Source organism: Ascaphus truei, chromosome 22 (assembly GCF_040206685.1).
Source record: "Ascaphus truei isolate aAscTru1 chromosome 22, aAscTru1.hap1, whole genome shotgun sequence".
Lineage (NCBI taxonomy): Eukaryota > Metazoa > Chordata > Amphibia > Anura > Ascaphidae > Ascaphus > Ascaphus truei.
Genome location: NC_134504.1, coordinates 13,519,548 through 13,533,496, shown reverse-complemented (window position 1 = coordinate 13,533,496; position 13,949 = coordinate 13,519,548). Strand labels below are relative to the sequence as shown.

Genomic DNA, 13,949 nt, shown 5'->3' with positions numbered 1-13,949 from the left:
AGCTGTCGCTCCGTCGCGTCGCTCTTACTATAAGCGCACGCGACGGCGGCAATGCATTTGTTTTGACGCGACGTCGCTTTCGCCGGCGCTATAAGCGCAGCCTTAGTCCAATGTAGGAAGAGACCGGCAGAAAGTTACATAGTTATACATAGTAACGTATACTCTATACTAGCGGTAAGCAAACTGGGGGGCGCGAGATTTTTTGGGGGGTGTGGCAGAGGTCCCGCACGCTTCCTCGAGGCATTTAAATTAAATGCCTGGGGGACCGTGCGAGACCTCTGTAACCTCTACTTACCGGGATTCAGCCGGCTTCCGGACGCGTGTAAATGGCAACGCCGCGGGGTCATGTGACGTCACGGTTGGCTTGGTAACGTGACGTCAAATGACGCCGCACGTGACCCGACCCTGCAGCGTCATTTGACGCTGTGCGTGGTAAGGAGGGAGGCGCACAAGGGAGGAGCAGGCAGAGGGGGGGGCGCAGCAAATAAAGTTTGTGCGCCCCTGCTCGATACATAGTTACATATATTTATTTATTTTATAAAACGTGTTACCAGGAAGTAATACAGTGAGAGTTACCTCTCGTTTTCATGTCCTGGGCACAGAGTTATGATGACAAATAATGCATGGTTACAAATACATAGTTACATAAGTGAACAGGGATATACATTATATACAAGACATTGCATGCAGAGTTAGAGATAATATATATTATGGGCGTAGTATCAGTTACAGACCAGATTAAAATGTGAGACAGCTTTAGTTTTGAAAGAACTTAAACTGGTGGTGGATGTGAGAGTCTCCGGTAGGTTGTTCCAGTTTTGGGGTGCACGGTAAGAGGAGGAGGAGCGGCCGGATACTTTGTTGAACCGTGGGACCATGAACAGTCTTTTGGAGTCAGATCTCAGAGGATAAGTGCTGCGGGTGGTAGGGGTGAGGAGCTTGTTCAGGTAGACGGGTAGCTTGCCCAGAAAGAATTTGATGGTGAACTTTGCACCTAGATTAAAGTGATGACCAATCTAGTTCTTTGAGCATTTCGCAGTGGAGGACAAGGTGGCATATTGAATTGTAGAAGGTATCAAGCTTGCTATGGTGGGTTTGGGGTGCTGAGCCGTATACTATGTCCCCATAGTCTATAATTGGCATTAGCATCTGCTGTGCGATGCGCTTTCTGACCAGCAGACTTAGGCCTCGGTCCCGCTGCGCTCGTTGGCGCGGGCGGCGGGTCGCGAGTTCCCCACCAGCAGGGGAATCCTCGCGAGCCGATCCCGGTCCCCACTGGCTGCACAGCTGATTACACGCTGTAGCGCGTCAGCCGCTGGAGACACCAGAGAATGGTGTTTTCTAGCTTTGACGCGTGACGTGTGTGGCTGTGAGCCAATGGGGAGGGGAGGCTTCGGGAGGAGGAGAGGCTTCGGGGAGCGGGGAGGAGTGTGGAGGGACAGCAGGTGAGTGCCTTTCTCTGTGTGTGTGTCTGAGTGCGTGCATGCCTATCTGTGTGTGTATGTGTGTGCCCGAGTGCCTGCCTCTGTCTGTGTGTGTGTGTGTGTGTATGAGTGCCTGCCTGTGTGTGCGCGCGTGTGTGTGTATGAGTGCGTGAGTGCCTGCCTGTGTGTGTGTGCGCGTGTGCGTGTGTGTGTGTGTGTGTGTATGAATGAGTGCCTGCGTGTGTGTGTTTAAACTTACTTTCCAGCTCCAGCCCGAGTCCGTGGAGGGAGGGGGGGAGAGTAGCGGGTCCCTCCGCTCAAGCCACGCCCCCCCTCCCTGTCAAACCTCCCACCTCCCGCCCACCTCCCGATCAAACCTCCCACCTCCCGCTCCGGCTCCCGCTCCCTACAGACCGCAGATCGCGGTCTGTGTATCTCAGCGCACCGCCTGTCAGCAGCGCAGGTGCGCTGACTCTGGGAGCGGGGCCTTAGCCTAAGGGAGGATTTGTTCCTATAAAGTATACCTAATTTGGCATAGGTCTTGGATGTCAGGGTATCAATGCTACAATGTGCATCCCAAATGTTAAATGGGAGTCAAACCATACGCCCAAGTATTTTAAAACACCAGCAAAAAGGAAAAGGTGCCTTACAGTAAGGGCAGTTAAAATGTGGAATTCATTACCCATGGAGACTGTGATGGCAGATACAATGGATTAGTTCAAAAAAAGGTTGTACATCTTTTTAGAAAGGAAAGGTATACAGGGATATACCAAATAAGTATACATGGGAAGGATTTTGATCCAGGGATTAATCCGATTGCCAATTCTTGGAGTCAGGAAGGAATTTATTTTTCCCCTTATGAGATATCATTGGATGATATGTCACTGAGGTAAGTATAGATATATGATAACATATCTGTTGTCTAAATTTAGCATAGGTTGAACTTGATGGACGTACATCTTTTTTCAACCTCATCTACTATGTAACTATGTAACTATGTATCATGGGCTAGGGTGGTGTTAGCGTTGGTTCTGATCTGGAGCTCAGTCACTGGAAGCTTTAGAAATGTAGCCTTGGTCCCAAATGCCATTGTTACAGTCTTGTCAGTGTTTAAAAACAGTTTGTTTTGGGAAATCCAAGTTTCAATTTAAAAAAGTCAGATTGAGGTACGTGTCCACAGTCGGAGAGGCTGGGGCTGTGTGCATGTAACATAGTTACATAGTTTCCTAGTTACATATATGTAGTTACATAGATATACATAGTTACATATTTACGTATATTGTATACAGTACATATAGTTACATGTACATAGTTACATAGTTTCCTAGTTACGTATACAGTACATATACATAGTTACATAGATGCATAGTTACATACACATAGTTTCCTAGTTATAAATACATAGATACATAGTTTCGTAGATACATAGTTACATAGTTACATAGTAGATGATGTTGAAAGAGACTTGCACCCACCAAGTTCTGCCTATGCTAAATTTAGACGACAGATACTTATCCTATATTTGTACTTACAGTATATTGATCCAGAGGAAAGCAAACACAAACCCCAGTGACAAATCATCCAATTATATCTCATAAAAAGGAAAAAATAAATTAATTCCCGACTCCAAATATTATCGGATTTCTCCCTGGATAAACATCCTTCCCATGTATACTTATTTGGTATATCCCTTTCCTTTCTAAAAAGATGTCCAACCTTTTTTTGAACAAATCTATTGTATCTGCCATCACAGTCTCCATGGGTAATGAATCCCACATTGTAACTGCCATTACTGTAAAGAACCCTTTCCTTTGTTGCAGGTGAAATCTCCTTTCCTCCAACCTTAAAGGATGGCCCCGAGTCCTTTGTACTGCCCGTGGGATGAATAGTTCTTTTGAAAGCTCCTTGTACTGTCCCCGAATATATTTGTATATAGTTATCATATCCCCTCTTAGACGCCTCTTTTCTACTGTAAACACAGCTACAAAGTGATGTGTTTGGGTTACTTGTGCAGCCCTGTCTGTGCAGAGCATCTCGCTGCGCCTCTCTGCAGAGGTGAAGAGTTGAGGAGCGGATGTATTCATTTGAATCTGTCTAAATAACTCTGTAACAGCTGAGATCCGCTATCTCACCGCTCTGCCCCAGAGTGTTTATGCAACAGATTGTCCTGTCCGATGATTTAGAGCTGAAAGGCTTCGCGGTGACACGAGGAGAGAGGGTTCCAGGGATAAAATAATCTTTGCAAGCAGCTGACGTGACAGAAGTCCCATTAACCGCAGCATATGCCTGGGAAACTCGGCACTCGGGCGCAAATCAACCCATAGATAGTGGGGGGAAAGAGAATGCTAATTACTTTCAAGCCACCGGGATATACCTCGTTAATTTGCAGGATTAGCAGGGTCGGGGGGGGGGGGGAGAGGGGAACGGGGTCTGCCCATCTCCTTCTCTGTCTCTGTTGCAAGAAACCAGTCGTAATTACCTGCGTTTAACTCTAGGCGTGTAAAATCTATGTTCCTGACAGAATGTGAGTGTAATTGCTCTAAATGAAATCCCTGTGCTCGGGAAGCGGTGCCACGACCTGCTGGGCAGCTCCTATTGTCTTCCTGGAGAAAGATGGCATCTCCCCCCCCCCACGCCCCCCCTTCCTGAACGTGCTTCTCCTCTCCACCTTCCTGCGTGGTGATTTACGGTTATTTGGGTGGCGTAGGCGCCAACAAATCTCTCTTGTTGTTTGTTTGCAGTTTGTGAAGCAACGGGTCCTGATCTGAGCGTCTCTGCTGCTGTCCAAGTGCATCTGTGGGTATGTGACTTCTCCGCTTTATTCCGCTTTCTCCCGTTCGTCTTCGGTTCTCTTCCTCGCCCTCTGGGAATGGGGGGTGGGAGGGGGGGGTGGGGGCGATGCTGAATAATTCACCTGTAAATGGTGTGCTGCTGCTGGTGGATGTATTAGGAGTCGCTGTGCGCGCGCTTGTATCAGATGTAGGCTCGCTTCCTCTGTGGTGCGTAAGTGGATCCCGCATGTGTAGTGTCTGCCGTGTTTCACGTGTGCACACGCGTGTTACTCAGGTGTTAGGAGCACGCTGTGGACGGCTGTACGATGCAGCCGCTGGCATCCGGACAAAGGATAAACCCGCGTTCTAGCGCGTCCTGTTTTATTGTGATGAGTTTACGGCAGGATCAGTTTCCTCTTCGAAAAACGAAGTCCTGGCCTTAATAATGACTTCTTGGAAAGTTGGGGTCGGGCGTTTGTGACACGGCGGGAGAGCAAGTTTATGCCTGTGGAATGGGGGTTTGTCAGGTGTGCGGGATTCTCTCCATAAGTTCGTCCAATCAAAAGCTTTGAAATCATTGAAGGAAACGTTGGATTTATTTCAGCAGTTACAGATCAGCTGCCTCTCATGTAACATGACACATACAATCAGCCATGTGCTTGTGAGAATATGTGTGTGTGTGTGTGTGTGTGTGTGCGTGTGTGTGTGTGCCTGTGTATATATATATATATATGTGTGTGTGTCTGTGTATATATATATATATATATATATATATATGTATGTGTGTGTGTGTGTGTTTATATATATATATATATGTGTGTGTATATATATGTGTGTGTGTGTTTATATATATATATATATGTGTATATATATGTGTGTGTGTTTATATATATATATGTGTGTGTGTTTATATATATATATATATGTGTGTGTGTATATATATGTGTGTATATATATATATACACACACAAACACATTGGAGTGTGGAAGAGATTCTTTGCAGATTAATCACAGTGACAGACTGACGGGTCGTTTGGCGTAAAGGGGGGAATGAAAGTTTATTTTATTTTGTGCACCTGCTTAAAAATGACAGCTACAGCGTCCAAAATATATTGAGATAAAAACTCTCTGAAGCAAAACTTGTGGTTAGGAAAGGTATACAGGGATATACCAAATAAGTATACATGGGAAGGATGTTGATCCGGGGATTAATCCGATTGCCAATTCTTGGAGTCAGGAAGGAATTCCCCCCTTATGAGATATCATTGGGTGATATGTCACTGGGGTTTTTTGTTTGCCTTCCTCTGGATCAATATACTGTAGGTATGGATATAGGATATAGTATCTGTCTTGATGGACGTACGTCTTTTTTCAATCTCATCTACTACTGTATGTAACTGTGTAACTATGTAACTGTGTAACTATGTAACTATGTAAGTATCAGTTGGGTATCCAATGTGCCAATATGTATTTAGAACTATGCCAATAAAATGTGATACTTTGTGAACAAAACTTCATCAAGAAATGTATCCTGAACCCCGAATGCCATAGAGCAGGGGTGCACAAAGGAGGCACAGTATTTTTTTAGGGGGGCGTGGCATTTGCAGAGGCCCCGTGCTTTACTGTACCCCACAGCATTTAAATTCAACGCCGGGGAGCACCTGCGAGGCCTCTGTAATGTCCCTTACCCAGACTCCGGCGGCTTCTGGCGACGTGTCGTGAAATGATGCTGCGGGGTCGCATGACGCCACGTTGGCGTGGCGATGTCAGAACGCCGGAGACATGGTAAGGGGGGGGGGGGGCGCAAGCATGGGGGAGGAGGTGCAGGGGGGAAATGTGTGCACCCCTGCCTGCTATCTGAACAATCCCCTCACCCCTACCACACGCAGCACTTATCATCCGAGACTCCAAAAGCCTGCTCATGGTCCCACGGTTCAGCAGAGTATCCGGCCGCTCCTCCTCCTCTTACCGTGCTCCCCAAAACTGGAACAGTCTGCCGGAGACTCTCACATCCACCACCAGTCTAAGCTCTTTCAAAACTAAAGCTGTCTCACATTTTAATCTGGTCTGTAACTGTTATATACGTCTATAATGTATATTATCTGTAACTGTGCATGCAATGTCCTGTATATAATGTATACCCTGCTCACTTATGTAACTGTATTTGTAACCATGTATTATTTATCTTAACTCGGTGCCCAGGACAGACGTGAAAACGAGAGGTAACTCTCACTGTGTTACTTGCTGGTAACACGTTTTATAAATAAATAAAGTAAACCGAGAGAGAGGACAAAACACAAGCATTTTAGGAGAGGGAGTTTGTGAGCTGGGAGGAGAGAGTTGGGGAAGAGAACGTGGCTTTCCACGAAGAACCGCCACTCCGCGCCGCGAGTGAACACCTCGCAGCTCTGCCGGGCATCAGGGGCCACGCTTCCTCTGCAGAGCTGGGGGGTTTCTAATCAGCCTTCCAGTGGCTGGAGGAAATTATTCCTAATTAACCATTGAAGTGGGATCGGGGGCAGGGGGAATCTATGTCTGACAGTTGCCATGGTTACTGAACATTTGTTTACTGAGGGGGTTCGGCGGCGGTCGTGCCAGGGTAGTGCGCGGCTGACACGGAGAGGGGATCTGCTGGAAGGGGTCTCCGGTTACCGCACGGCGCTGGCCCCGGGGGGACCGCGTGGGAAGGGAATGTGAATCCCAAGGCGGCGTCGGAAGAATAGAAACGCGTTTATAAAGCGCAGCACGCAGGACCGCGCGGGCGCCAGCCCCATAGAGCAGGGGCGGCCAACTCCAGTCCTCAAGGGTCACCAACAGGCCAGGTTTTCAGGATATCCCTGCGTCAGCACAGGTGGCTGTCAGCCCCTGCTTCAGCACAGGTGGCTCAATGAGTGGCTCAGTCAAAGACTGAGTCACTGATTGAGCCACCTGTGCTGAAGCATGTCTGAAAACCTGACCTGTTGGAAGCCCTTGAGGACTGGAGTTGGCCGCCGTGCTGTAGAGCTTTGGTCTGAGGCACAGGGAGGCAGTGATACTGTGACAGTTACTGCACGGGGCACAGGGAGGCAGTGATACTGTGACAGTTACTGCACGAGGCACAGGGAGGCAGTGATACTGTGACAGTTACTGCACGGGGCACAGGGAGGCAGTGATACTGTGACAGTTACTGCACGAGGCACAGGGAGGCAGTGATACTGTGACAGTTACTGCACGAGGCACAGGGAGGCAGTGATACTGTGACAGTTACTGCACGAGGCACAGGGAGGCAGTGATACTGTGACAGTTACTGCACGGGGCACAGGGAGGCAGTGATACTGTGACAGTTACTGCACGAGGCACAGGGAGGCAGTGATACTGCGACTGTGTTACTGCACGAGGCACAGGGAGGCAGTGATACTGTGACAGTTACTGCACGGGGCACAGGGAGGCAGTGATACTGTGACAGTTACTGCACGAGGCACAGGGAGGCAGTGATACTGTGACAGTTACTGCACGGGGCACAGGGAGGCAGTGATACTGTGACAGTTACTGCACGGGGCACAGGGAGGCAGTGATACTGTGGCTGTGTTACTGCACGAGGCACAGGGAGGCAGTGATACTGTGACAGTTACTGCACGGGGCACAGGGAGGCAGTGATACTGTGACAGTTCCTGCATGGGGCACAGGGAGGCAGTGATACTGTGACAGTTACTGCACGAGGCACAGGGAGGCAGTGATACTGTGACAGTTACTGCACGGGGCACAGGGAGGCAGTGATACTGTGACAGTTACTGCACGAGGCACAGGGAGGCAGTGATACTGCGACTGTGTTACTGCACGAGGCACAGGGAGGCAGTGATACTGTGACAGTTACTGCACGGGGCACAGGGAGGCAGTGATACTGTGACAGTTACTGCACGGGGCACAGGGAGGCAGTGATACTGTGACAGTTACTGCACGAGGCACAGGGAGGCAGTGATACTGTGACAGTTACTGCACGGGGCACAGGGAGGCAGTGATACTGTGACAGTTACTGCACGGGCACAGGGAGGCAGTGATACTGTGACAGTTACTGCACGAGGCACAGGGAGGCAGTGATACTGTGACAGTTACTGCACGAGGCACAGGGAGGCAGTGATACTGTGACAGTTACTGCACGGGGCACAGGGAGGCAGTGATACTGTGACAGTTACTGCACGGGGCACAGGGAGGCAGTGATACTGTGACAGTTACTGCACGGTGCACAGGGAGGCAGTGATACTGTGGCTGTGTTACTGCACGAGGCACAGGGAGGCAGTGATACTGTGACAGTTACTGCACGGGGCACAGGGAGGCAGTGATACTGTGACAGTTCCTGCATGGGGCACAGGGAGGCAGTGATACTGTGACAGTTACTGCACGAGGCACAGGGAGGCAGTGATACTGTGACAGTTACTGCATGAGGCACAGGGAGGCAGTGATACTGTGGCTGTGTTACTGCACGAGGCACAGGGAGGCAGTGATACTGTGTCAGTTACTGCACGAGGCACAGGGAGGCAGTGATACTGTGGCTGTGTTACTGCATGGGGCACAGGGAGGCAGTGATACTGTGACAGTTACTGCACGAGGCACAGGGAGGCAATGATACTGTGGCAGTGTTACTGCACGGGGCACAGGGAGGCAGTGATACTGTGACAGTTACTGCACGGGCACGGGGCACAGGGAGGCAGTGATACTGTGAAAGTTACTGCACGAGGCACAGGGAGGCAGTGATACTGTGAAAGTTACTGCACGAGGCACAGGGAGGCAGTGATACTGTGAGTTACTGCACGAGGCATAGGGAGGCAGTGATACTGTGAAAGTTACTGCACGGGGCACAGGGAGGCAGTGATACTGTGACAGTTACTGCACGAGGCACAGGGAGGCAGTAATACTGTGAAAGTTACTGCACGAGGCACAGAGAGGCAGTGATACTGTGACAGTTACTGCACGGGGCACAGGGAGGCAGTGATACTGCGACTGTGTTACTGCACAAGGCACGGGGAAGCAGTGATACTGTGACAGTTCCTGCACGAGGCACAGGGAGGCAGTGATACTGTGACTGTGTTACTGCACGAGGCACAGGGAGGCAGTGATACTGTGACAGTTACTGCACGAGGCACAGGGAGGCAGTGATACTGTGACTGTTACTGCACGAGGCACAGGGAGGCAGTGATACTGTGACTGTGTTACTGCACGAGGCACAGGGAGGCAGTGATACTGTGACAGTTCCTGCACGAGGCACAGGGAGGCAGTGATACTGTGACTGTGTTACTGCACGAGGCACAGGGAGGCAGTGATACTGTGACAGTTACTGCACGGGGCACAGGGAGGCAGTGATACTGTGACTGTTACTGCACGAGGCACAGGGAGGCAGTGATACTGTGACTGTGTTACTGCACGAGGCACAGGGAGGCAGTGATACTGCGACAGTTACTGCACGGGGCACAGGGAGGCAGTGATACTGTGACAGTTACTGCACGAGGCACAGGGAGGCAGTGATACTGTGAAAGTTACTGCACGGGGCACAGGGAAGCAGTGATACTGTGACTGTTACTGCACGAGGCACAGGGAGGCAGTAATACTGTGAAAGTTACTGCACGAGGCACAGGGAGGCAGTGATACTGTGACAGTTACTGCACGAGGCACAGGGAGGCAGTGATACTGTGACAGTTACTGCACGGGGCACAGGGAGGCAGTGATACTGTGACAGTTACTGCACGAGGCACAGGGAGGCAGTGATACTGTGAAAGTTACTGCACGGGGCACAGGGAAGCAGTGATACTGTGACTGTTACTGCACGAGGCACAGGGAGGCAGTAATACTGTGAAAGTTACTGCACGAGGCACAGGGAGGCAGTGATACTCTGACAGTTACTGCACGAGGCACAGGGAGGCAGTGATACTGTGACAGTTACTGCACGAGGCACAGGGAGGCAGTAATACTGTGAAAGTTACTGCACGAGGCACAGGGAGGCAGTGATACTGTGACAGTTACTGCACGGGGCACAGGGAGGCAGTGATACTGTGACAGTTACTGCACGAGGCACAGGGAGGCAGTGATACTGTGGCTGTGTTACTGCATGGGGCACAGGGAGGCAGTGATACTGTGACAGTTACTGCACGGGGCACAGGGAGGCAGTGATACTGTGACTGTGTTACTGCACGAGGCACTGGGAGGCAGTGATACTGTGACTGTTACTGCACGAGGCACAGGGAGGCAGTGATACTGTGACAGTTACTGCACGGGGCACAGGGAGGCAGTGATACTGTGACTGTGTTACTGCACGAGGCACAGGGAGGCAGTGATACTGCGACTGTGTTACTGCACGAGGCACAGGGAGGCAGTGATACTGTGACAGTTACTGCACGAGGCACAGGGAGGCAGTGATACTGTGACAGTTCCTGCACGAGGCACAGGGAGGCAGTGATACTGTGACTGTTACTGCACGAGGCACAGGGAGGCAGTGATACTGTGACTGTGTTACTGCACGAGGCACAGGGAGGCAGTGATACTGTGACAGTTACTGCACGGGGCACAGGGAGGCAGTGATACTGCGACTGTGTTACTGCACGAGGCACAGGGTGGCAGTGATACTGTGACTGTTACTGCACGAGGCACAGGGAGGCAGTGATACTGTGACAGTGTTACTGCACGAGGCACAGGGAGGCAGTGATACTGTGACAGTTACTGCACGAGGCACAGGGAGGCAGTGATACTGTGACTGTTACTGCACGAGGCACAGGGAGGCAGTGATACTGTGACAGTTACTGCACGGGGCACAGGGAGGCAGTGATACTGTGACTGTTACTGCACAATACAATATTGGGTTGGGGATTTAGTGACAGTCACATATAATATTGGGTTTGGGGTTTAGTCACATATATATCATTGGGTTGGGGATTTAGTGACAGTCACATATATAATATTGGGTTGGGGATTTAGTGACAGTCACATATATAATATTGGGTTTGGGGTTTAGTCACATATATAATATTGGGTTTGGGGTTTAGTCACATATATAATATTGGATTTGGGGTTTAGTCACATATATATTATTGGGTTGGGGATTTAGTGACAGTCACATATATAATATTGAGTTTGGGGTTTAGTGACAGTCACATATAAATTATTGGGTTGGGGATTTAGTGACAGTCACATATATAATATTGGGTTTGGGCTTTAGTGACAGTCACATATATATTATTGGGTTGGGGATTTAGTGACAGTCACATATATAATATTGGGTTGGGGATTTAGTGACAGTCACATATATAATATTGGGTTGGGGATTTAGTGACAGTCACATATATAATATTGGGTTGGGTGTTTAGTGACAGTCACATATACAATATTGGGTTGGGGATTTAGTGACAGTCACATATATAATATTAGGTTGGGGGTTTAGTGACAGTCACATATATAATATTGGGTTGGGAATTTATTGACAGTCACATATATAATATTGGTTTGGGGATTTAGTGACAGTCACATATATAATATTGGGTTGGGGGTTTAGTGACAGTCACATATATATTATTGGGTTGGGGATTTAGTGACAGTCACATATACAATATTGGGTTGGGGATTTAGTGACAGTCACATATATATTATTGGGTTGGGGATTTAGTGACAGTCACATATACAATATTGGGTTGGGGATTTAGTGACAGTCACATATATAATATTGGGTTGGGGATTTAGTGACAGTCACATATATAATATTGGGTTGGGGATTTAGTGACAGTCACATATATAATATTGGGTTGGGGATTTAGTGACAGTCACATATATAATATTGGGTTGGGGATTTAGTGACAGTCACATATATAATATTGGGTTGGGGATTTAGTGACAGTCACATATATAATATTGGGTTGGGGATTTAGTGACAGTCACATATATAATATTGGGTTGGGATTTAGTGACAGTCACATATATAATATTGGGTTGGGGATTTAGTGACAGTCACATATACAATATTGGGTTGCGGATTTAGTGACAGTCACATATATAATATTGGGTTGGGGATTTAGTGACAGTCACATATACAATATTGGGTTGCGGATTTAGTGACAGTCACATATATAATATTGGGTTGGGGATTTAGTGACAGTCACATATATAATATTGGGTTGGGGATTTAGTGACAGTCACATATATAATATTGGGTTGGGGATTTAGTGACAGTCACATATACAATATTGGGTTGGGGATTTAGTGACAGTCACATATATAATATTGGGCTTTCGTTACCACACAGATGTACACATTGGGGTGTATTGGGCTTTATCCGCTCTTCTTGATGTATATACAGTACCACCACTATATATAGATAGGTTACTTACTTTTTATATGCCTTCCCACCTATACAACAATAGAACTGATCTGTGTCAGTAGATTTCACTTTTCCATCTGAATACGTTTTAATGAAGTTTTCTTCCTAAATACTTATTTGTGATTTAATATTCATGTTTGCGCGGCTTGTGACATTGAGCGGTTTGATCTTCAATTATAGGTTGATATTTCCGTAATTGAGTGTGTAATCATTGTGTGTGTGTGTGTGTGTGTGTATATATATATATGTATATATATATATATATATATATATATATATATATAAAAATTATATATATATATATACTGTATGTATGTGTGTGTGTGTGTATATATATATATATATGTATATATATATTTTATATATACTGTATGTATGTGTATGTATATTTATATATATATCTACTATATATTTCTGAAAGTGTTCTATGTGTCCGGGTCTGTATGTGTCTCCCTGTGTCCCCCTCCCTGTGTCTCTAGCGGCAATCTCATTGGACCTTGGGCCAGGCCAATAAGATTGCTCCCTTTGGCCGCCCGCCCCCGCACACCTCTCATTGGCCTGCCGAGTCTCTCAGCTAGTATATATATATATATATATGCAAGTCCCTGCTCACGCGATGCGCGCGCGGGTATGCGCGTGCACACACGCTCACCGGCACTCGGCGCTTAGGTAAATACATTTTTCATACTTGCCAGCGCGCTCAGCGTCCCTTGCAGCGGGACACCCAGCGCTCATGCTCGGAGAGCTCTCCAAGCGTGAGCGCGCTCAGCGCCAGCGGGGACAAAGCCTTACACGACGCTTCGCGCTGAGACGCTGCTTTTGAAACGTTTCCATTTCCTGAGTGAATGGCGCGTTTGTTCTAACCGGCGGCTTTCTGACAATCTCGCAGGGGGGGGGGGTGAGGGGCGCACGCGCGTGTAACCCGCACAGAGATCGCACGGCGCCAGAGAATGGCCCTGATCAGGTTCCTCTCGCCAACATTAACGGGAATCGAAGGCGCCTCTTGTTAATTAGCTTCACTTGTGCGAAGCGTTAACCTTCCCATATTCAAACCAATTGCGACGGAATCAGCCCTTTCTAACGAAGAAAAGGCTGGAAATAAAGGCAATTAGCGATTTCTTGTCGCACCTGCCAGTGTCATTGTGTCACCCTGCTTCCATCTTCCTGGTAATGAGTGCTCACGGATAAGGAAACCCGCTTCTCCCCTCCCCCCCCCATTTCCACGGACGCAGAGCGGCGCCTCTTCCACGCTCTTGTTGCGCCTCCTCTGGGTGTTAACCCCTTCCGTGCCCGCCATGCGTGCAGACCCTGCGTTCCGTGTGCAGTGCGGGGGCTGGCGATGCAGAGCGAAGAGCAGCAGGAATGGGAATAAGTCTTCAGAGAGGGAACCCTGGGCAGCAGAGCTTGCAATCTATGTGG

The 13,949-nt window shown here is 48.4% G+C and overlaps 1 protein-coding gene across 1 annotated transcript in view; it reads left to right on the top strand.

Moving 5' to 3' along the window:
- The first annotated feature begins 3,915 nt into the window (after positions 1–3,915).
- RBFOX3 (RNA binding fox-1 homolog 3) overlaps positions 3,916–13,949 on the top strand; it is a 234,589-nt gene continuing 224,555 nt past the window's right edge. The window contains exons 1-2 of the mRNA XM_075579759.1: positions 3,916–3,948; positions 4,166–4,224. Of these exons, the coding sequence (XP_075435874.1) occupies positions 3,933–3,948; positions 4,166–4,224 (75 nt within the window). The 5' untranslated portion in view covers positions 3,916–3,932. The remainder of the gene's footprint in view (positions 3,949–4,165; positions 4,225–13,949) is intronic.